The sequence below is a fragment of the Psammomys obesus genome, unplaced genomic scaffold (assembly GCF_907164565.1).
Source record: "Psammomys obesus unplaced genomic scaffold, mPsaObe1.curated_primary_1811, whole genome shotgun sequence".
NCBI lineage: Eukaryota > Metazoa > Chordata > Mammalia > Rodentia > Muridae > Psammomys > Psammomys obesus.
In genome coordinates this window covers 2,837,537-2,863,021 of record NW_026596162.1, presented here as the reverse complement: position 1 = coordinate 2,863,021, position 25,485 = coordinate 2,837,537, and the positions used below count along the sequence as shown (strand labels likewise).

General features: G+C 41.2%; 1 protein-coding gene across 1 annotated transcript in view; it reads left to right on the top strand.

The window, feature by feature from the left end:
• The window catches only part of F13a1 (coagulation factor XIII A chain), a 175,253-nt gene that overhangs the window by 48,717 nt on the left and 101,051 nt on the right, over positions 1–25,485 (top strand). The window contains exons 5-6 of the mRNA XM_055595172.1: positions 15,145–15,263; positions 18,347–18,454. Of these exons, the coding sequence (XP_055451147.1) occupies positions 15,145–15,263; positions 18,347–18,454 (227 nt within the window). The remainder of the gene's footprint in view (positions 1–15,144; positions 15,264–18,346; positions 18,455–25,485) is intronic.

Below are 25,485 nucleotides of genomic sequence, written 5' to 3'. Positions count from 1 at the left end.
AATAGAATAGAATAGAATAGAATAGAATAGAATAGAATAGAATAGAGAGCATTAAAGAGTCCAGTAAAGAAACTGGTAAAGGAAAATGAGCCTAAAGAAATATATAGAAAGGGCTAAGAAATTCATATTTTAAAACTCCACATTTATAAAATCAGTCAGGAGGTTGTAACTGATTTTCTTTGCACTGCAAAAAGATAGTCACAAGCTTCATGTAACTACAGGATGTTTGGGGAATGACATGATTTACCCAAAGTTTAATATGTACACAGCTTTATGAATTGTCTCATCCATGTAATATGTGGCCATTTGGTCCCAGGAAAAAAATACGTTAGTTGTTTTGCCTGACGTAGTGATTTTCCAGTTGAGCCATCCAAGGAGTAAAGATCTCGTCGTTTTTAACTGCCCCACTGCTCTTGGTCCACTCTAGTACGATAATCAGCTTCCAGTACTTACATTCAGAATGTTGCTTAGTGACAGTGTGTCCTGCGCCCTCAGACCCAAAGATCCTCATGTGATCCCTGAAGCCTTAGTTGGGAAACACTGGCTCTAGAGGCAATTCGGCCTGAATGAGGTGAAGGAGCTGAGGGCGGTGGCCTAGAGGTCCCAGGGTCTGGTGATCACGGCATTTGTGTGCTTGTACATGCTAATGCATTAACAGGGGATTCATTGAGACCCTAGAAAGTGGGTCATGAATAGGATGGACCTTGGTGCAAGAGGAAAAAAAATAACAAAGAAGTAAAAACTGTGGAAACAGTCAGGAGTAAGGTGCTGACAACAGGGCACAGCCAGTGTGGCAGTGATGACTAATGTGACAGTGCACATTGGGTTGAAAAATTGCACCGGCCCAGACAACATTTGAGAGAAAATACTCGGCTGTGCTCCTGGGGGCAGTTCTGGCTGCTTCACATTCATGGGCAATTTATCCTACTTAATCACCAGATCATTAATGGGATCGATAGGAACAGCAGCCTGGCAGGGGCAGGGATGGATGCAAGGAGAATTCCTGTGTAGTGCTTAAGTTAATATTGCTAACAGAGCTTTAAGTTTGTTCTAAAAGGCAACTCTTCTCCAGAGTGTTGGACTCAGAACTGTTCCCGTAAAGGCAGCAGGAGCGAGTTGGGCATTTGTTGTGAATTTATCTTGTCTGATCACTGAGAAACTATGAGTTACTGAATGTCTTTCACTACATAAATGCCAACTGTTCCATTTTAGTAGCGTGACATTGCTGTCAGTGAGTTCTCATAGATTTAGATTTCTAGTGATTTTGTTTAGTACCCTAGGTCAGTATTTAGTGTTTATTTGAGCCATATCAGTATTTGTGTATTGAGTATACATTTCAGGGGGTTCTCCCCTCTTAACAACTGACTTTCCTTTACGTAATTTAACCTCACATTCCCAGCATCTCACACAGTGCCTGGGTAAGTGGTTAACAGCTCGTAAATGTTTAAAGCATTTGTTTAATAACTCCAAGTAAACAGAAGTAGGTTCACCAAACCATATTACCACCACAGATCAGGTATAAATGTAATCTCAGGCCTTACCATGTTGTAAAGAGGGGAAAAAAGCCATATGGGGCATGACTGAGGCACATGTCTGAAATATATATATATATATATATATATATGTGTGTGTGTGTGTGTGTGTGTGTGTGTGTTTGTAGATTTCCCTATTAGTATCCAATATCAAGTTAGCTTGTAGGATTTTTGCCTTGTTCATTCCATGAAATTTTTGCATTTCATTTCAAGCAAGTAAATTGAATTAATTTAATGGAAAGAAATAAATGCTTGCCATTTATTGTATGCTTCTGATAGAGACTAATAACTATGGCCAGCCTGTGCTTTATTATTAAATCTATCTTTCAACTATTTGTTTAGTAATTACACACAGTCGTTAAGACCCTTTGGTACAGAATAGACTAGGATTCTCAGAGGAACAATGACAAATAGCCCCTGTTCATGAAGGCCCTTGAGCCTATATTCAGAATTCAGGCCAGAGCCATTTATCCATCAATCCACAGATGTAGGTGGTATGTCTTGCCCGTGGCCATGGCAACACAACCTATGCAATGGTACAACAATATTGCTTATTCGTTTGCAAATATTAAGGATTCAGTGCTTAATTTAGCACTAGGGATGGGCACTGAGAATGACTTAAGTTTGCCCTTATAGAGCTACTAACAGATTTTACAAGTGGGATGCTAATAAAATCTAATTACAATTGCAAAAAAAAATGTGCTTAATAAGTTAGGGCCAAACAGGAGCATAAAACGGGGACCTCTGACCAAGATGGAGCTGAAGGCCAAGCAACTAGTGGCTTGTACATCACTCAGGCCCTAGAACGCCATCACATAGTGGCATGTCAGTTACTAGATTAGCTCAGAATATTATAACGCTTGTGTTTGCGTAGCCATAACCCAAAAGCCCACAGAGCAGGGACAGAGTATATATAGCATGTAGAAGGGCAAATTAACTCTGGCTCACCATGACAAGGCAGCAGGACCTGTGAGCAAAATCCTAGAACATGAACACAGCTTCAACTCTCTGAGGCTTCAGACTCTACTTCTGTTACAGAAATTACTCTTTCTTTTCTCTTTTATTCTTCTGTCATATAATGCATTCTGTCCACAGCCTCCTCTTCCTTTCCTCCTACCAGTCCTCCTTACCTCCCCTCTCCCCCAGATCCAGTGCTCTTCCATTTCCCTTCAGAAAAGAACAGGCCTCCCAGTGATATCAACCAAACACACATAACAAGATGTAATAAGACTAGACACAAACTTTCATAACAAGGCTGGACAAGGCAGCCCTGTAGGAGGAAAAGGGTCTCACCAGCGGGCAAAGGAGTCAGAGATACCTCCACGCCCACTCTCAGGAGTTCCATAGGAACCCCAAGCTAAACAACCACAGTATGTATGCAGAGAGCTTAGCACAGACTCAGGCAGGCTCCGTGGTTACCGATTCAATCTCTATGAGCCCCTGTGAGCCCTGCTTGAAAATGAAAAAAAAAAAAAAAAGGAAGATAGCTAAATCACTCATCCCACCATCTACATCATCCATTTTTTTTTTAAAATACCAAGTGAACATCATTCCATGTGGCACAGCAATCAGAAGAGACCCTAGGCAGCTCGCAGGAGCACTTCTATGACGTCGTTCTGGAAAGATCAAGGATGAAAGAGACTAGCCTAGAGTCGTATTCATGCACGTGGCTCCTGTTTACTTTGTGGGAAATTTTTTACACTCTTCAAGTATGCTCCTGGGCGTAGCTTCCTAGCTTCTGTGTTTTGGAGGGGGGCCACTGGATGATTGTAGTGACAAATACAGGTAATCCCAGCATGAGGCAAGATGAACCATAATTGCCAGTTCAGCACCGCCCTGGGTTACACGATCAGCTTTTATTTCTCTCAACGAGAAGGAGAGACAAAGTAGGGGCAGGGAGAGGAAGAAAAAGGGAAGGAAATGAGAAGAGAATCAGAGAGAAGACGGAAAGGAGAGAGAGAGGAAAGGAGACGAGGGACAGAGTCACCCTCATTACCAGAAGCTCAGAGTTGGAGCTCAGGGAGTATCTGCCAGCTGAATTGATGAACACCGCACCAAGAGGTCAGGATTAGATTGTTATGCTCATATTTCAAAAAAGAAACAGGCCTTGTGAGGTCACACGAATTGGTTAAGGTCATACAGAAAATTAGAAAACAAACTGGGACAAAAACCTAGGTGTCTGGATCCATCTAGAGCAATGCTGTAGTTTTTTTTTGAGGCAAAAGCCATTTGCTGTGCTGGTTAAATTTTTGCCGGTGTGACACAAACTAAGGGCGTCAGATTTTATTGTAAGCATGTCTGTGGGCATTTTCTTGAATAATGATTGATGTGAGAGGGCTAGCCCACCGTGGGCAGTGCCAGTACTTGGCAAGTAGTTTTGAGTTGTATAACAAAGCAGGCTGAACAAGCCCATAAGCGACATTCCTCCATGACCTGTTTCAGTTCCAGCCTCCAGGTTTCTGCCTTCAGTTCCTTCCTTGAGTTCCTTTCATGTTGAAAGCTGTAAGCCAAAGTAAACCATTTTGCCCCATAAGTTGTTTCTTGGTCACAGTGTTCATCATAATAAAAAAATAAACTAAAATATATATCAAGAGAAACATTTGAATGGCCAGCAGACAAAATTCTGTAACCATTTATCAATGTTGGAAAATCATGTCCTTAAAGCAAACAAACAAACAAGCAAAAGGAAAACAAGGTTGATAGTTTTCAGATCAAGTGAAAATTCTTCCCTAAGAGGAAAAACAAATAAAGAAAAGAAATTAAAGCATGCCAGTATAGGCACAGGCTCCCTCAGAGAATACAGCTAAGCAAAGAATCCCTGACATTTTCTTTGTAGAATTGCTTCATGAATAATAGTTTGCTTCCTGAAGGCACATAAGCTAAAAAGTCCTCATCCAGCCAAACCGACAAAGTAGCCCATACAGAATAAACTCACAAGCTGGTGTATGCTACAGCATCATGCACCATGTTTCCAGAGAACAATAATGGCCCGATCACCAAAGACCCATTAGTGACTTATCCATCCCCTTCAATACTGGAGTTAACAGATCTATAGCAAAGGGTTCCTGAATGGCTTCAAGCAGGCTATCAAGATGGAAATGTGTTGGAACATTCCAGAATAAAAGGCCACACTCAGGAAATGCCTTTCTTTCTTTCTTTCTTTCTTTCTTTCTTTCTTTCTTTCTTTCTTTCTTTCTTTCTTTCTTTCTTTCTTTCTTGTTCTTTTCTTTCTTTCTTTGTTGAGACAGGGTTTTTTTGTGTAGCCTTGGCTGTTCTGGACTCACTTTGTAGAGCAGGCTGGCCTCAAACTCACAGTGATCTGCATGTCTTTGCCTCCCAGTGTGCTGGGATTATAAACATGTGCCACCATGCCCTGAAGACATGCCTTTCTTTGTGGTCCAATGTGTTCCAGCTCTTGGAGGCTGGAAGTTATCTCTAACATGCCTGCAGGCCAAGCAGCCTCTTCTGATTTGCTGCTCAACTTTCACACAAAGGAAGGCCAAGTGCTAAAGGGGAGGACATCCGAAGGAATCCTGACCCTCCCTTTGAATCTAAACCTGCTCTGGAAGGGTTCCTGAGACCCTTTGCCTTTAGGATTAGAAACACGACCAACTTCTGATGGAAATGCCCTGTGTTCAGCCTTTCTACCAGCATGGTTTTTTGATCCTTCTGCGATTGTCTTGATAAACCCATACACGTAGTGGCATTGGATATGGGACCTGCTTTAACTTTAAAACAGTGTGTAAATACCAGAAGGAATTTTTCAGCCTACACACTGATGAATGGCCTCCTTCTCCCAAAGGGGCTATATAGATACTAAAAATCAATGGGCTTGGCATTTGTCCTCATACATCTGTTGTAAAGTCTTCCTTATTCTGGGTGGGAGGCCAGTGGTAATGTCCACGGGGGTGTCTGAAATCAGGCTTATATGTGAGTCTTAAATTTTTTGCAGCCCACAATTTTCTTTTATTTTTTTTAACTACCTCAAAATTCTCAGCAAAGGAACAGTAAAATAAATGAGGTCATCATTCTTTACTGCCCACCACATGCACATGGTTAGTAGGCCTAGAAGGGTAGGAATTTTCAAGGCATTCTGAAGTGTCCTGTGACAGCTCTGCCGGGGAAGACAAACGGAGAGACGGTGTCATAACCACCAGTAGCACCCTGTGTAATGTATTTACCGCCAAGTTTAATCTCAAATGATGGTTCTTTGCCAAAGGTCACTTAGAACCCAAGTAGACCCAAGGTGGTATTTGATTCTGTGAACCGCCCACCCCTAACTTGCCCTCTCTACATTCTCACCTAAAGCTCCCAGACCTTGCACTTAACACACGCATACCAACCATCAAGCAGTCCAAGTTGTTGGCCTTCTACAACAACGAGTTGGTTGTTGGTTTGTTTTTCACATGCACACAGTCCACTTGACGAAGTAGAAAACAAATTGCCTGTGGGACTGATAAAACTCACCACCCTTCTGGAACCAATCCCAAATATTAAAATAAACAAAACAACCACCGGCAGCCAAATGTCAAAATAGAAGCATGATTACATTTCCCTGGTTTTATTAGCCTTTCTAAAAAAGGGAGTTTGGGGAGTTTCCATAGTGATGTATCTTTTTTATTTCTTTTTTTTTTTTTCCGATTCACTTTAAACAGCTGTACTTTAAAGTGACAGATCTGAATAAAACACGGGACATAAGGTGCAGCCTTCCACCCTTAATCTTCCTTTAAAATCATAAATAAATTTAAAATTAAAATCGGGGTTTCCCATTTGACTTCCTTGCCTTGTTGAGTATTCATGATTATGCCTGTTTGGTTTGAGGTAGCATTTACATCAGGGTAGTTTGGTGTGGGCCGCAGAGCTCTGCCTGTTCACAGCCCTCAGATTTATAACACTCCCTCAATAGAAACCCACTGTACAATGGTAAATTCTTATGTTCTTGGCCTTCTCTCACAGTCCAAGCTAAAGATATCATCTTTATCTCTCAATTCTACAACAGGTATTTATTTAGTTCCTAATGGGTATATGTTCTGTGGCTGGGGACAGTGACCTGATGCTTTGGTAGTATGGGAGACAGTTAACAATCAGTCAAATCCTTGTTTCAAATCTCACTAGAATTATGACTTTGCCAAATGATGGTCCTTTACCAAAGGTTACTTAGAACCCAAGTTCTTAGTAGACCCCAGACAGCATTTGATTCTATGAGCTACCTACTCCTAACTTCCTCTCTTCTATGTTCTCATTTGACTGGTCCCTGCCTCAGCTTCCTTGTGTGAAAAATGGATCTATTGCAGTACCTTTCTCATAGGGACTCATGGGTTTTAATGAGTTAGTTAGGGTAGGGTTGGTCATTTCTTTGTGCTTTTTGGAAAGGGTGGTCTCATATGTAGCCCAGTCTTAGCCTCATGCCTCAGCCTCATGAATTCTGGGGAATAAATAGAATATTGAAAGTTTATGGCACATACTAAATAGTAAATATATATTTGTTTAGTAAGTAATTAAAATTGCAATGAGGGAAATAGAATAAATGTTCCTCCGACACAGTTGGGAAATAGGAAATCAAGGCTCAATACAGCCTGTTTTGGAAATGGCACATAAAAACTTAAGTTCCATTGATATGGCAGGTAAAGAAGACACTGATAATTGCAGCCTATTGCTCTTAAAGAGAAGTTAAGACATCCAAGTTGGGCATAAGCTGAGTACAGTGGTACAAGCCTGTAATGTCAGTACTTGAGAGACTGGCAGCAAGCTACTGAGTTCAACACCATCCTGGACTACATAGATAGGCTCTGTCTCCAAAATAATCAAAAAGTGTTGGACTGTTGAACCTCTTAATAAACAGATAGCTTCACTTAAATGCAAATATGTTTTCAAAAATTGCTTTTCTGGTAATGAAAGTTTAGCCCAAACACAAAATAGACCTGGGAGATGGCTCAGTGGGTAAAGCATTTGTCATGGAAGTGTGAGTTACTGGAGTTCAGACCCCTAGCACCCCGTAAATGCTGGCTGGATGTCAGACTACCTGCAGTCCTAGCACAAACTGGCTTGCCAGACTAGCTGAAGGTGTAAGCTCAGGATTCCCGCGAGAGACCCTGACTCAGTGTATACCATGGAGAGCAACTGGCCACTGGACATCAAACTCAGGCCTCACACACAAGTGAGCCCCGACACAAGTGAGCATACACGTGCATATAACCACACACACATACCATATGCCAAAAAAAGAAAGAAGTAAGAACCTGTACATAAAATGAAATCATATAACTGCAAATCAGAGAGAACAACTATTAATATTTTGAAGTATCGCCACCCACTTAATACATTTATTGACAATTAATTAATGCAATATATAGTTTTTTCAATAATGTGCATACATGCACATATATGACCAAAAGCACATTTTTGTTTTTACTGAGAAAAACAAGGTTGTGTAATATTCCAGAGATTTTACTGAATCAAGCATTTGGATTTTTTTTTTGTTTTTATTTTTGTATGTGTTTGTGTTTGTTTTGTTATTTGACAAAGGGCTTCTCTGTGTAGCCTGGTCGTCTTGGAACTCCCTCTGTAGACCAGGCTGGCCTCCAACTCAGAGATCCAATTGCTTCCCTGGTGTTGGATTAAAGGTGTGTGCTACCACCGCCTGGCTAAGCATTTAGATTTTTAAGTACCATATAGTTAGTTATATGCTTTGCTTGCTTTTCCACACTCTGTATTTCAGAGAGTTTTCTGTACCAGCACACACATATTGTTTACAGAAACCTAGATACTATGCTGCATTGAATGCTATACACTTTATACAAATGTGTTTCTGTAGAAACTCAGACACGGTATTACTTAGCTGTAAGTTCACATTTTAAATTTGCATACATACTACCAAATCACTTCTTTAAAAACCTATGGGGTCAGGTATGGAGAGATGGCTTGGCGCGGGGGGTACATACTGTTTTTGCAAAGGACATGAGTTTCGCTGCCAGCTCCCAAATGCGGCTGGCTACCTCCACCACCAGCTCAGAAGTCCTCTCTGGCCTCTTCTGCTAACTGTCTTCACATGTCCATCCCTGACACAGATACACACACACATGCACACACACAACATGTAAAGTATATAAACAACCCCTTAATGAAAGGCATCATGTTTTGTAGTACAGACACAACATGAGAAAATACCCATTTCTTCTTACCCTTATTGTTACCAGATGCTACCATTTGTTTAATGTTTGCTAACACGGGGGGGTGGGGGAAATCGTGATTATTTTCCTGTTGTTTTAGCTTGTGTCTCTGTGACTCTGGGGGGGGGGGAGTTGAGCCTTTTGGCCCGCACTTGTTGTGTGCTTTGCTTCTGTATGTGATGTTATCTGGAACATGTTGAATAAGCTGAGACTCGGTAGGGAGAGATACGTGCAGATCTTAACCCTGTGAATACATTCTCCTGCTGCAGGTCAATGAGATGTTATAGAAACTTCTTTCCTACGTGGGCAAGCACGTAGCCGCACCACCATGTAGTGGTCGGATCAGTCAGTACTCAAAGGTTTTAAAAATCATCTCTGTATGTATGACACTCGAATGCAGACTTGGGTCTTCTATGTTGCCATGCCAATGTTAGTTTTAATTGTTGCCCTGCTCCCGTTAGTTGCCTTCACAGTAAGACGCTGTAAAAGAACCAGAAAACTTGAGCAGCATGCAGAGATAAGCTTTTATTCCTGAAGTCCTGGTGTTGGGATGATCTAAATGAGGCCTCTAGACCAGTTCTACTTCCTCTTCTTGCACACCTATGAAGACACTCACTGTTGGACCAGTGGGTTTGCCAGAGTACATTTCTCTAATGGAAACAACAGAAGTGGGAGGTCACGTAGCTCTGCAGCCAGCTCATGCAGCCACTGTGCATCTGCTAAATCCCCATTCAGCAAAGTTAGCTGACAGCAGAAGGAATCTCCCACCTTGTTTTTTTAGTTGTTGTTGTTGTTGTTTTTTGTTTTTTTGGTAAAGCACTTCATTCTTCAGCAAATTTTTCCAATTTTTCTTTGTTTCAGTCAAACTTTTGGGTCAGCATTCAGAATTCTACAATTCTGAGTGGCATGTTGGTTGAGTCCATTTCAATTGTACTGATGAATTTATATCTTTACATTGAATTTTCACATCCAGTTAGAAGCTTTTGTATGTTTTCACTTATTTAAGTTTTCTCTCATGTTTGTTGGGAAAGCTTATTTTTACTATAAAAATTTTCAAACAAACTCAAAAGCAGAAAAAATTGTAGAATGAAATCCATTTATATAGCTCCCAGACTTGACAATAATCATGGCATATGGATCAAACATGTGTATCTGTGCACATACATGAAGTCATGAGATACAGAATCACATATGCCAATGACCATCTTGACATACAGAAGTATTCCCATAAAGTTATATCCTAGTGACAGCATGAATGCTTTGGTTTTTATGTTCATAAAACCACAAAGATGGCTAATGAACATCTCTCAGAATATATCCTTAGTGTTGACTGATATATGACTATAAAGTTATGATAACAAAATCAACAAGGGTTCTTGGTTGCAAAATTTTACCAATCTAAAATTTACTTTACAGGTTTTTTGCTGCTGTTCAAATCAATATTTATAATTTGAACTTTCTGGAATGTCTTCAACAATCCTCTTCATTTATTTATTTATTTGTTTTACCACAAACTCATTGCTGAAACTGCATTGTCACTTAGAACTTATCATATTCTTAGTTTGCTAATTCTGGGCCTTGATGTCACGAAATATGTGCCTGTATCCCCATGACATTTTCTGCTCATATATCTAAAGACTGGATCGAATTCACTCTCAAACATTCTGGATGTTTTCTTGGTGGGATAAAAACACATTCTGCAGTATACACCATCAAAGCAGATGCTGAGCCTGATGGCCAACTGATGGGCAGAGTGAATGGAATTCTATGTAAGAAGTGGGAAATAGTAAGAGCTGGAGGGGATGGGAACTCCACAAGGAGAGCAACAGAACAAGATAATTTGAACACAGGGAACTTCCCAGAGACCCATACACCAACCAAGGACTATTCGTGGAGATGGCCTGGAACCCCTGCACAGCTGTAGCCCATGGCAGTTCAGTGTCCAAGTGGGTTACATAGTAATAGGAAGAGGGACTGCCTCTGACATAATCTGATTGGCCTGCTCTTGATCACTTCCCCCTGAGGGGGAAGCAGCCTTATCATGCCACAGTAGAGGACAATGCAGCCACTTTTGATGAGAACTGATAGACTAAGATCAGAAAGAAGAGGAGAACCTCCCCTATCAGTGGACTTGGGGAGTGGCATGCATGCAGAAAGGGAAGGGAGGGTGGGATTTGGAGGGGAGGAGGGAGGGGCTTTTGGGGGGATACAAAATGAATAAAGTGTAATTAATAAAATAATTTAAAAAAATAACAAAAAAAAAAGAAAAATAAAAACATTCATGACTACAAAAAAAAAAAAAAAACCACATCCTAACTCACGCCAAGCTTGTATTCGATCAATAGATATGGATATTTAGATTATAATCAATAAACTCTCATTTCATTGCGCTCATACATCCATTACACAGCTCTCCTTCCAGCTAATGATACCAAGTTACTCCTATGAGTTCATTAGGCATTACAAATAGCCACATCTAGCTCTCTCATTCTTTCGGTATTCACATGTTAGTTTGTCAGTCTTTTCTGATTCCTCTGTGTTCAAATCAGCCAGCTGCTTCCTAGCACTCTGTAAAATTGACCAAGTGCACTTAAAGATCAATATTAATTCACAAATGCTAAAATATCTGGTGTCTTCTACCCTTTTACAATGACTTTTGTTTCTCCAGCATTATCTACTCCTTTGTCATGGCCCCTGGGATCATTGATGATTTTCTTGTTTCTTGCAGGAAGAGAGGTTTTAGCCTCATCTCTTGTTTCTTGACCCAAGGTTGTAATAAGCTGTTCTTTTTCTTTTTCTTTTTTTTTTTTTTCATAGGAATTTGCTTTGCCTTTTGTCTTGGTCACTGTTCTATTACTGTGAAGAGACACCATGACCAAGACAAGTCTTATAAAAGAACACACTTAACTGGGGCCTTGCTTACAGTGTTCCAGGACTAGTTTATGATCATCATGGTGAGAAGCAGACAAGCATGGTGTTGGAGCAGTAACTGAGAGCTTTAAGTCCTGATCCATAGGCAGCAGGCAGAGAGAGAGCCATGGGAGCTGGCCTGGGCCTTTTAAAACTCAAAGCCTTCTCTCAGTGACACACCCCTCCAACAAGGCCACACTCCCAAATCTTTCCCAAACAGTTCTGCTGCCTGGGAGCCAAGCGTGAAAACACAAGAACTTAAGGGGTCATTTTATTCAAATCACCATATGTTTTCCCATATGTTTCTTGTTCTTGAATTTTTTTTTAATCCAAGAATTCTCAGTTCTTTTAGACAGGCTCATGGTGTCCCTTCTAGATCCCCCAATGGTTTTCATTTGATATCCATACATACATACACATTTTTCGGTCTTTCCAAGCAACGTATAATAATAGTGGACATGTGTGGATCCAGGTTTTTATATCTGACTGATCATATTTCACATTTGACTTGTTTCCATATCTGATTTTTTGCTTTGTTACAGATGCAGTTCCTAGTATCATTGCAGTTTCCTTTAAGTATATTTCAGTGGCTAAATACTATTATATTGTGGAAAAATTGGAAAATATTTCAGGATTTTTGTATTTCTTCCACTATAATTATTACTACAATGAACAATTGCATGCATTTTTTATGAATCTTTGAATTATTTCCACTGGATAGATAAACTATGCTCTAGACTGAGGCTAAGTTACTATCAGTGAAATAGTTGCCAAATTGTTTGAAATATTGCAGCTATGATCTTATCAATAGATCGGCAATATGGCACATATTAGCTGATATTGGATATTTTAAGTTTAAATATACATATATTTATGTATGCATGTATTTATTATATATGTCAATTTTATTATTTTACAATTTTAGATTACTACTCAAAAAAATCATGTTTTCTGTATTTATCTTCCAATTGCAAGTCCTCCTTTATGGACTGGCTTTCATTTTCTGCTTTTCTCTTCTGTATTTTTGTAAAGTCTTTTTCAATTTACCAGAATTCTTTACATACAGGAAATTTTTACCAACATTCGTAAATAAATAACGATTATTGTTGGAAGCATCTCTATAGTTTATCGCTTGTTTCAAGTTTATAACATCTAAAATACACAAGCTTTATATATACAAGTGAATAAAATATATAACATATTTTCTTTATTGTTTTTGAAAAAAATCCTGCTTTGATTTAGATGAAGAAGGGCTTTGTGGAACTGAGTGTGATAGTGTACAGATATCAAGGATAGTAAGGACAGGAGGATCACAAGAGACGGTGGGCTGTGCTGAAAGAACAATCACAGACAAGTGCAAAGATGCTGTAATAGTGACGTGTGTTTATTATCTTGACTGGGCAACTGTAGGACCTAAGTTCGTGCAGTTTATGAGATATCGAAATATACAGCCATGCCTTAGCACCCACAGATGATCATTTTCTGGAACCCTCTACAGGGTAACAAAGTCCACGGACAGTCAGGTCCTTTATTTTAAATGGTTTTCTGTTTGCATAGACTCTACACCCATAATCTTGAGGATTTGGAAGCCAATAATATGAAGGGCGCCCCTATACCACACACACTCTTGCTTTCTCACTCTCTCTCTCTCTCGCTCCCTCTCTCACTTGCTCTCTCTCACACACAAAGTGTATGCACATGTGTAAGTATGTATGTGTGTGTATACCTGTGTGTGTGTGTGTGTGTGTGTGTGTGTGTGTAGTTGCATGAATCCATGCAAATGGGAAACAAGAGGCAAAGACTAAAAACAAAAGCTACAAGAAATTGCTGAGAACCACTTGAAGGAATTCCCAAAGGTTTCAGTGAAAACCACAGAACAGAGCATGATAGGCTGACCAGACCAAGCAGACCATCAGACCTCACTGTGCTTGTTATTCCCCTGAGGATCCCATTAGTTGTCATGCAGATTCTGACTCTCCAAGACTAAGGGGTGTGGGAGGTGGATTGATATTTTTCTCAGGCCACCGAAGATACAATGCTTGCTTGTCTTTCCAGCCATTCTTTGAGGAATGAGGGAGTAGGACTTTGGCTGCTACAAAAATCATGGGGCATCTGAGAAATAAAACGAAACAAAACCCTACTGTCTGCATCTCATCCTGCCCTGGAAGTTCAAACTTAATCGATGCAGGATGCAGCATGGCCATCTTAGCCAGTTTACAGTTACAGTGCCAAACGCCCAAGACAAATCCATTTAAAGGAAGAAAGGCTTATAATTGGCTTCTGGTTTGAGATGTTTTAGTCCACATTTGCCTTTGAGCTATGGTTTGGCAGGACACTTGCAAAAGTGCCGGGTGAAAAACTTCTCCTTGGTGGTTGGAAAGTGAAAAAGAAAGAGGAGGACACTAGGGCTCAAAACCCCCTTCAAACCCTCTCTCTCAGTAACCTCATTTCCTTCCACAAGGCTCTGATGCATAAACACTCCACCATCTCTTGATACTGGCTCAGGCCACAGGCTAAGTTGGTAATGCATGGGCCTTTGGAGCATTTCAAATCCAAATCTTAACATAAAATAAATAACTTATCTATCTATCTATCTATCTATCTATCTATCTATCTATCTATCTATCTATCTATCTATCTAGCCTTTGAGAATGTCATTGGTAAATCTCTCCAGGTGATTGCAATGTTCAGACAATGTTGAGCACTGCTACACAAGATAGAGAGCTTCCTTTCTAACGGCCCAGAATAAAGAGGACTTGGCTCTAAAGGCTGTTAGAGATGGGAGGTGCAGAGAGACACACTAAACCTTCCCCTCCATAAGAGCCAGGACTGACCCTGTTTCATTTCATGCAAATATACCTCAGTGGCATCGACACCTGTATGATCCTGCCTGTGCGGAAGATGTTTTTCTGGGCCTGGGAATACGTACCAGACAGACAGCTAAGTGGGTGGGAGCAAAGCCTTCTTGACGTTAGAGCCACCAGAAAGGCCTGGCGATGGTTAGAGCTAGCTGAGCAGGCTTGTTAGGCTCACACACCTACAAATCCATCCACAAAGAATTTTCATTATAAGATAACTGACATTCTGCCTCCTTCAAAGCAGTGGGCCATGGTGGGGCACAGCAAATGACGCTTCCACGTGTCCCAGATTTATTTCAAACATCATTTTCAGTTGAGCTACTTTTAACTTCAGTAGGCTTGGAAATTTGTCTGAGCACCACAGAATTTGTGAATCCACGAAGCACCCGCATCACAGAATGTTTAATGAGATGTGTCAATTTAATTGTGCTTTAAGACAGTGAGAGCCAGAGTTTGTCAGCATGTTGCTGACAAATGTCCTCATTTATAGACTGATCTTTGGTACTGATTATGTTCACTGCGACTAAAAATATTGGGGAATGAGCTATGCTTTGAGAAACAAAAGACATCTTTTCTCTGGGTATATTGACTCTCAGCCTAGTAATGGCATGAACTTGCAAGGGTTTGGAAACAGAGTGGGTGCTTAAAGGTCACTGTGTTCCCATCCTGATGCAGAGGATGCTGTGTATCTGGATGATGAGAAAGAGAGAGAAGAGTATGTCCTGAATGACATCGGAGTGATATTTTATGGGGACTTCAATGACATCAAGAGCAGAAGCTGGAGCTATGGCCAGGTGAGCCACTTAAAATCTGTCATTTTCAAGGACACTTCTTTAATATTTTCTGTCACATTTATTACTGCCGGGTGCCATGCATCTATATTAGAAAAGCACAATTTCCTGCTTTCCAGGATCTGAGACTCCAAGACAGAGTGCATGGAAGTGGAGACTTAGAGAGACAGCTGCATAATTTATCAGCTGGAGCCAGCTCTCTTCCTCTTATTACAAATGTCCCTGAGATCGGGGAGCCTACAGCTAACATGGCAGTCACTGAGATACACTTTGGCATCTTAGAGACCATGACGTCTCATTATTTCAATCTGAAATGGGCCGAAAGTTTGTCTTTTGCTTATAAAGATATTTTTAGTGCAAATAATATAGCAGGGGGTGTGCCAAATTTAAGGGAGTAATTTTACAAGAAAAGTATTAGGGGACAGTGATGTGGCTCAGTGCTCACCACCAAGCTTAACAGTCCTAGTTCAGCACAGGACCCCATATGGTAAAAGGAGAGAAATGTCACCCCTAAAATTTCCCTGAACCTCACATGGGCACCCCACCACATGTGCTGCTTTCTCTCTCTCTCATGCATACTCTCTCTCTTTCTTCTGACACACATACACCACTAAATAATCAAAAAATATATTGAAAGAAATTAAAAAGAGATAAAAAGTGTGAGTCTATTAACAAAAGTTATTAAGGAAAGACTATTTCAATTTTGCTGAAGGGTTTTCCAGAAAATATCCAGAGGTGTTTCCATAAGTTACAATCTCAAATTACTATTTAGGGGTTAAAAAACTGATAATAGTAATTCCTTAAGGTATTCAGTAATTCAAACTATTTCAACTGAGTATTTTTGACATTGGCTTAAATCAAATTTTGTCCCATTTCCAGAGATACATACAGGTCCTGTGTGATCTAGGCATGTTAGTTGATTATTAAAAAAAAAGGGGGGGGGGAGTGTTTATCTCTCAGAGGATACTGGCAGAAATGCTTGGAACTGAATATTATTGCTTTGAGTGTCCAGGGAAAGATTTCTTTGGTATCTGGCCACACCAAGTCCCATAATACTGTCTTGGCTCCTGATATCCATAAGAAATCTCCCTGTGTCCCCCCACACAGTCAGACTGTTGGTGCCATCATCCTGAACTCTTATCCCCATCTACAGTTTAGTGACTAACTTCACTCTGGCCCTTAAGAATTACATTTAATACTGAGTCTAGCCCAGCTGCATCTCTGATGACCTGTCAAAATATAGTCTGTGGTTACTCGAAATGTTTTTTAAATTCATGTCTGGCCCTCTAGTCACCAGACTGTAGGTGCTGTCTTTGTTTTCTGTTATTATAACAAAGAGACTGAGGCTAGATTCTTGATAAAAGGAAGGGTTGTTTTGTTTTTATCTCACTGTTTTAGAATTGAAAGTCCTATATTGGACAGTTCTATATGGTCAACCTCTGCATAGATCCCCTTAATGTCATTACAACTTAATGGGGAGAGAAAGGGGTAACTAACCATATGCGTAACTGTATGCATAAGGCCAGGCCTATAGGCTAGCCTTGTTGCATAACAACAGTGCTAGGGAGAAGTAATTTATTCCCTGAGATTGCATCATCCCTTCTCAAGGCATCCAATGTTCCTGTGACCTTAGCACCTTGTATTAGCCAGACTCCTAAAGGTTCTATCAACTCACTGTCACTCCTCGGAAGACCCAAACCATTTCCAAACTACACCAGGTGCAAGGCCATTTATGATCCGAATGTGATGTTACCTAGATAGCTCATAAAGGGGAAAGTCATCAAAAGGAAATCAAAGAATTAGGATGCCATCCCAGCACAGGCAGGTTATACCTGGCAAACATGACTTGGTGGAAGCATGGGCCCTGTGCCACCATTCAACAAGGCCGTCAAGGTCGGTCATTCTGACAGAAGAACAGGACAAAACAGTTGTTTGCAGTAATGCAGGGAAACGATGATTTCTTTGATGGTGTCGTTAATGCTGTGGTTAGTGGCTAACACAACTGAGATACTTTGTTTAGTAAGACCCGATATAATGAGTTATTTATATATCCACAAAAGTCATTATGCCTAAATTATCCAGCTCTCTAGGATATACCACACTCCTTAGTCTAGATAGATCTAATAAGCAATTACATAGTAATCAGCCATTAACATTGTAGTTTCTGTCATAATACATGGGTGGATAGCATCCAATGTTTCCATATTGAGACGAGTCTTCTACTGTGCATAGTAGAGTGGAAATGTCCTCATTCTGTCTTTTTTTTTTTTTTTTTGGCCTTTATTCTGTTTTAAGAAAAATTCTAGAAGCACCTGTAAGGAGAGTTTTTCCAAGAAAATTGAATTAGCTTCCAGTCTCCCCCATGAGATACTATAATCTGCCTTCTCTAAAATGCCTGCCCTTTGAGGCTCTAGAAATCACCTTGTCTTGGAGAACGGGGGATCTTCAAGGACTTGCCCGACATGAGGTCTCCTCTTGCTTTACATACATGCCAACAGAACCTGAAGTACCTTCCTGTGATACATCTGACACACAATTATATATATATACATCAATTATATATGTATATATATATATATAATTGAGAATAGATTTTTATATGACATATTCTGATTATAGCTTCCTCTCCTCCAACTCTTTCCAGAACTTCCCCTCCTCCTCCCCACAGAAATCCACATCCTTTCTTACACTCTTCTCATCAGAAAACAGCCATCTACGAAAGAAATACTAATAACAAAATGAGAGAAAGTACAATCTCGAGTTGCTTTTGAGGTCCTGGGACTTCCAAGTAACTTTGGGAAAACGCTGTACTCTGGGCAACGCATCCATCTGTTGGAAGGCTCTTAATGAACTTGTGCAGTGTCCTAAATAGTCTTGAGTCAGTGTGTGGTCCTTTGGTACATTGGCTCTGTAGTGGTTCCATTCGTATTTCTGGCTTAAAAAAAATGCATCCTTTTTCTCCTCTTCAATAGTTCATGCTAAAGGTTGCCAGCAGTCACTAACTTTTCTAAGCAGTACTTGTGGCTGCATTTTATTTTTGTACTGAGTGGAGTTTAGACAGTTTCTCGTCGTCTTCTTCCAAACAGTTTGAGGATGGCATCCTGGATGCTTGCTTGTATGTGATGGACAAAGCCCAGATGGACCTTTCTGGCAGAGGGAACCCCATCAAAGTCAGCCGCGTTGGGTCTGCGATGGTAAGTGGCAGCGCTGATGGCTAAATCCAACATGTGGCCATTGGCGTCAGAATACAAGTCGGTTTACAATATTGAAATAAATAGTGACTTAACTTTATAGACTTTCATCTGTTATGTTCGAGTTTGTGGTGCCCAGTTATTCTTGAATTCTCTTACTTTTTCATATGCTACAAAATGACAGTTTTCACTCAAAGCTGTATGTGGCTTTGGCTTCACACAAGAAAAAAGATATCTTTATACAGCTGAATAGTTCTTTTGTCATATTTTGTGTATTTATTTTATTTGTGTATGTGTATATGTGTATATATGTAAGTTTGTACATGTGTATGACCTCAGAGGACAATCTGTGGGGGTCAGTTTTTCCCTTCCATCTTGTAGGTCTGGGGATTGAACTCAGGTTGTCAGGCTTGATGCCAGGTGCCTTTACTCACTGAGCCATTTTGCCATTCCCTGAGCAGCTAAGAATTTCTTGTCTGTAGACTAAAAAATGACCATGACAAAAATGCTGATGACTGAAGTCAAATTATCAGTCAGTCAAACATCAGTAACACAGAAGCTAGATAAGCCATGACTTTTCCCCATGTTTACACTCGTGGAAACGATAAGGAAACAGGTAGCTGGGGCTGGAGAGATAGCTCAGTATGTGTGTGTATAGAGGACCCAAATTCAGTTCCCAGCACCCACATCAAGAAGCCTACAAGCAGCTGTAACTTGAGCCCCGTGAGATCTGATGCCTCCCCCCGCTCTACTCCCAAGAGCACTTGTACAGCATATGTTGTACAGCCTATGTACAAAACCCCCAACATACATGCACATAATTAAAAATAAGTCTTCTGTAAAATAAATAAATACTTCATGAAATCCTAGTTTTCTATGCAATGGCATCACATTGCAGGGCTTTACCTCTTACGAAGTGGGTGTTGATTCTCCCCTGAGATCTTCTAAGATAAGTGAGTGAGCATTCGTCTCTTTCTTTAGTTCTTATGCAGGAAAACAGGGTGGCGACAGCTTGTCAGTGATAAAGCTTTTGCCAGAACATAGGTCCCCTAACTCCACCACTGGATGCGTTCTGCCTTCCACCTTATTTACTGTAGGGGATCCCAAAACCTCTTCAAGAATGCGGAGATCCCCCAGCAGAGCATCTAAAGAGGAGCTAGAAGCCCGTGGGTCAAAACGGTAGGACCAGGGTAGGAAGTTAACTAAGGGACTCTCCCTGATCCTGAACGACATTATGCCCCTATCACCCAGACAACCATGGTGCATAAGTGAACATCATATATGGTCCAGGAGCACAGCATTCCTCAGTCACAGTAGGCCGCATTTATTTCATACGAAGATTGAATGGAAAACATTGCGATATTGCCATTGGCCTTCATCTTTTCAAAACATTCTCCCTGGAAGAATTTTTTCTTTGATTTTTGGTTTGTGCAACATCTGAGCCAAACAAAATCAATTTTGTTGACACATAATTACAAGATCAGGGAAGATGTAACGTGTACATTCTGACTAGGTGCTAAAAATGGCGATTTTTATTTTATTAAGAACTAAGTTACATGGAAATTTGAGATGTGCTTACAGAATGAAAGCACAAGCCAACACCTAAAGACAGCTTGGGGCTAGAAGCACAGCCCAGTGCTAAGAGCTAAGAGCATCTGCTTAACATGGGTGAAGCCTGGGAGAGAGGGTGCTCAACCATGACCCCCAAATAATAAAGGTACATATTTAAATACATAAAATTAATTAGCAGTTTTGAGCTGGACGTTGCCTTTAATCTCAGCACTCAGGGAGGCAGAGGCAGGTAGATCTCTGTGACTACAAGGCCAGCCTGGTCTACAGAGCAAGTTCGGGAAAGCCAAGGCTACCCAGAGAAACCCTGTCCCTCTGTCTCAGAAAACAACAACAACAACAACAACAACAACAAAAAACAGTTTTGTTTTCTGGTGTCATTTGCATTTCATGATGAAAAGAGGATTCGTCCTAAAGCCTTTGGGAATCTCCATAGAGCACCCTTGTATGACGCAGATTGGACCCGCACCTGTTCATTATATTTTCTACTTGAAGGGGAAACTTCCTTTCTTATTTATCATGATTATTAACTTTCTTTGTCCTCCTTAGAAGCAACCATGACAGGTTACAGTGGAGAGAGAGGCAATGTGTAGGGATGGTGAGCTATGAATTGTTTCCCTCTGGAGCCTTTTGAAATAATGAGGGTTAAACCCGACCTCATGTAGCCCCTGTGTGTATGCCCACCAAGCAGAAATCACCGGCCAGTGCAGAGCAGTGCAGAAGGAAGGCAAAAGGAGACAGTCTAACCCACTCTGGTTCTGGCTGCATCTGACTGGGTGGACGACGGTAGACTGAACGAAAGGCATGACACCAATTTAAGTTGCCTCAAAATACCATCAGTTCTAAAGACCCTCTATCTAAAGTTCTGGTTTGGAAAATGCACACCGTAGTTCTGCAGCCTGGAACCAGAGATGAAATCTGCATGGAGACTAGTGTGGTTGGGGTTTGGTTTACTTTCTGGGGGGAGTGACCTTGGATGTTAAAGGACACAGGTACTGCTCTGGGCAATTGGAAGGGATATCTCCATTGTCTCTTAGTTCCCCCATGCCACTGTTCACAGTACAGAAAGCTCAATAGTTGGAGAAAACCCCTTCACCTCCGTTATCTCCATTAATCCTCAGAATAGCTTTGTGAATCTTTTGAAAAATCTGTTCAGCTGTAGTGATTTTTGAAGCTGAAACCCTGAGCCTCCAAAACTGGCTGTGAAGGTGATACACAGAAAAAAAAAAAAAAAAAAAAACAAAAAACAAACAACTATTTTCTGATCATGTAGGCAGACCCTACATGATCCCTGGAAACATACAGTGGAATTTCGGCATAAAGTTAAGTAAAGAGCAAAGGTGGGGGTCGGGCCGACCTTCTAATTTCCCGGTTAAAGATTTACCTTAAAATGTAAAAAAAAAAAAAAAGAAAAAAATTAATTTGGAAAATATAGCAAGAACAGGTTTGAGGCTGAATGAGTCCAGCCCAAATCAGATGTCACAGTTAGATGGCCATGTTGTTCTCCAGAGCTGGCCCCAAGCTCTAGGTAGAGAGATAGTGAATTGGGAGCATTTTCCATGTCCCTTTCAAATGCATCTCAGCCCTGACCCTGGACAGATGTGCCAGAACAGAGAGGCCTGTGACCTGCAAACCTTTTGGAGGACCACACAGACCGTGCATGGATTCCAGGAGATACATGTGACCTGCAAACTCTTCGTGAGGACCACACAGAGAGAGTCATTGCGGGCACAATCCTCCTGAAAGCAGCTGCTACCAGAAGCCATGGGGAGGAGCAGCCCGACTCTGGCTGGGCACCTGAAGAAATTAAAACAAACGTCTTGGAGATGGCACAGGAATGTGTGACTGGAGCCCCAAAGACAAAATGGGGCTATGGTCATGGCACTTAAGGTTGGCAAAGAGGTTGTAGGAAACTGGCTATGTGTGAGGCTAAAAGAACACGGACCGGACGGTGACAAATAATGTCCATTTGGCTTTTATGTATCCAACTTCCAGGCAAAAAATATTTGTGGTTTAGTACATCCACCCTTGGATGGCTGCTGTACTTCTCCTGTGTGCCACAGCTTGTCCAACAGCATCCCTGAGCCTCTAGGAAAGGATTTCAGAAACACCTTCCCATACCACACCAGCTATGACATCATGATTGTCTCCAGGTATTACCAAATGTCCCTCATGGGTACAAACCACCCTAACAAGGACAACAGCAGCAATCCTCTCTGTTGCTCAGTTTTCCCACCCATAGAATGGACATAACACCTTTTTGGCTGTGTCGTATACCTCATTCAATCTTGCTTTCCATTCTTTGCTGAAGAAACCGTGGAGAACGTTTTGCACAAGAGGAGCTGCAGCTGTGTCAGGAGATGGAACGTTGGCTCTGGTTCTGCTTTTAACCATGTGAAGCAAAGAAGAGCTCTTAACTCCAGGACATGCTTCTTCCTCTTTTAAATGAAGCTTTGCCTCTTCAGCCAAATACCCCAAATTCCCACTATTAGCAAGATCATCTCTCTCTCAATCTCTCTCTCTCTCTCTCTCTTTTTTTTTTGTTCTTCAGAGTAACACTTTCTAATTCTTTTCTTGTATATGTCCAGTATCTCCTCCTGTTATTTTTGGTTGCTATTGCTTCCCTTAGATAAGAATGTGGGAGAATTGATGGCCCTCTGGAATCCAGGAGGTGTTGGCCTTTCCCAAAGGAAAGAACAATCTGAACTCCTATAGCCCTGCTGTCTGGGGTTTGGGCCAGAGATGTGAGGATCTCACATGGATGAAGTTTTTATTTTTGTTTTTAGAATCCTCTAAATATCAAATGCTACATTTTACTGATATTATATTATAGATTTATTTAAGAAGGGAAAAGTGGAAAAGCCAGGAAATTAGACAAATTTGTTCCATGTAATACTTCCTCCCTTTAAATGGCCTCCAAGAGAACTGCTGGAAGGTATATGAGGAAAAGGTAAAAATGAGTTGTGTCATATGAAAACATAATTTCACTCATCTGACGTTCAGTCACAGCCCTAGGTTGCAATGCAGCATCTGGATATGAACTCTGAGACCCCAGGAAGCATGGGCTTGGAGCCCCCTGGGGCATGGCCTCTGACACTCCAGGAGACATGGGCTCTAAGACCCCAGAGGGCATGGATTCTAAAACCCAGAGGGCAGGGCTCTGAAACTCTAACAATAAAAGCCATTGTGCTGTGATATGTTTTAAAGAGAACCGAGCAGTCCTGGAATGAGGAAACCATTGTGACAACAGCCTGTCATTACTGCTGGTATTTACCTACCTGTCAAGCCTGCATCTAACTCAGACTGATGGGCTCTGGCACCTTCCCCAGAGGATGCAGCTACTGCTGTGGCTGCTGCTGCTGCTGCTGTTGCTGTTGCTGCAGTGGCCTCTCTTACTGCAGATACCTGACTGCTTAGTCACTGTTCAAGCCCTAAATGGCCCACCTACAAGCACATTTGTTTTACCTCTAGAGGGTCTGCATCAAAATCAACTCACAGGTCTAGAAGACTCTCCAGGGGTCTTTGGGAGGAGAAAGCAGAAGTCTTTGGAAGTGATGTCATCCATTCAAGGTCAAATGGGAAATAAGTGGCTACGCTGGAACTGGGCACTGTCCTCTCTCTCAACATGTATTGCTTCAGCGCATCTCTGCCACACATTATTGCCAGCAGCGCAATCGCTGTATCAAATTATGTGGCTGTCGCCTAGAAAAGTACATGTCCCAAAGAATAGGTGGGTTTCAAAAACAGGAATAAGTGAAGCAAAGGTGTAAGTCAGAAGATCTGAGGAGCCAGGGACCCTGTGTCCCTGGGAAAGAGGTTTCCAAGAGGATTAGATGCCAAATGCGCTGTGATAATGAAGTGATAATGGTGATGGTGGTTATAGCAGTGGTGATGGTGGTGGTGGTGGTAACAGCAATGACTGTGGTGAGAGCGATTGTGGCGAGGGGGGCAGGGATGGTGGTGATGATAATGATGGCGATGGACTTAGGTAGTATGTCCTGAGCTGGGGGATGGTAGTGATGATGCTGGCATTGGTGGTGATGACGAAGCAGTAGTGGTAGTAAGGGTAATTATGTGAGGCTGGCAGTTGTAGTAGTGTTGATGTGCTGATGGTGGCAATGAGGGTCATTGTGGTAAGGGTGGGGATGGTTAGTGGTATTGGCGGTGGTGGTGATGGCAATGTGGTGATGATACTGATACTGGAAAAACCTCAATCTTAATTCATCCATTCAACAAGTATCTGGGCATTGGGGTATGGTGGTACACCAAACATAGTTTTTGCCCACACGGGGCTTACCATCTCATAGAAGAGACAGACAAAGAAATAGAAAAGTCCAATGCAACATAGAAAATTTTCCAGTGAAAACAAGCATAGGTTTGTATGGGAGCAACAACAACGACAAAATATCTCTTCAGTTTAACTGCACACTTTTCTGGAGTCTACACAGAGTATAGATCTATTGGACCAAAGAATAGTGGGACTGGTTAACAAATACCACAAAGTAATAAATAGCCATGCTGTTATTCACAAAAAGTCTTTATCCATGGTGGGTCTTTTGTGCAGATGGCTGATTACCAAATGCACTGGAGAAAAATGTAATGCAGAGGGGCCTCTGGAATGCGCTCCTCTGGGGCCTGCTTGCTGTGCATGTCAGAAAACACTAGGTTGCCCAACTAAGAGTTGTCCCATCGCGTCTCAACAATTATAGTCCCTTGATCCTCAGGATCCTGTATTTGATTCGATTATGATTTAAAAAAAAAAAAAAAACTAACTAACATTATTGGGAAATTTGGGAAGTTGAAAAAGAAGAAACGAACATTTAAAAAGTTACATATTTTGAATTCCACACCTTTGTCAGCCCGGCCTTCCCAGCTTCCCTTGAGGTGTGTACATTTATTTTTAACCATGGTCGTTTGCTAATATCGAGCCATGGTGTCATCATTAATCCCCATTAATGCCTTGCTCTGACTATGCCTTTAGGGAATTAAGTCAAGATTGAACTTTTTCCACCAATCGATGTTCTATGTAGTCTTTAGTGCTATTTAAAAAAAAAGTCAGGACTACAGCTAGTAAATCAAACTGACCATGCTGCAGGCAGGTCACAGGTTCCTCAGACCTTTGAGACAACCACATTGCAGCTTTGGTTCCTGAGCCCCAACTGCTGTCAGAGATCAACTGAAAATAATGCTCTCCTCATTCTGGCCATCTTTCTGGCCCCTTTTTCTCTCCAATTTTTAGAAGATTTTTCCATCTGCGATGAAAACACAGTTACATCATCACTACCTTCCTATGTTGCCAAGCAACTCCACAGGGAATGGTGTTTTGTTTTGTGTTTTTCTGTCTTCCATTCTTTCAGTTGTTTCCTTGCCCATCTTGAATGATGGCTTCATGTTGAGAAAACATTCTCATGAGATGAACCTCAATCACAAACATTCAGATTGCATTTTAAGTTTTTTTTTTTTTT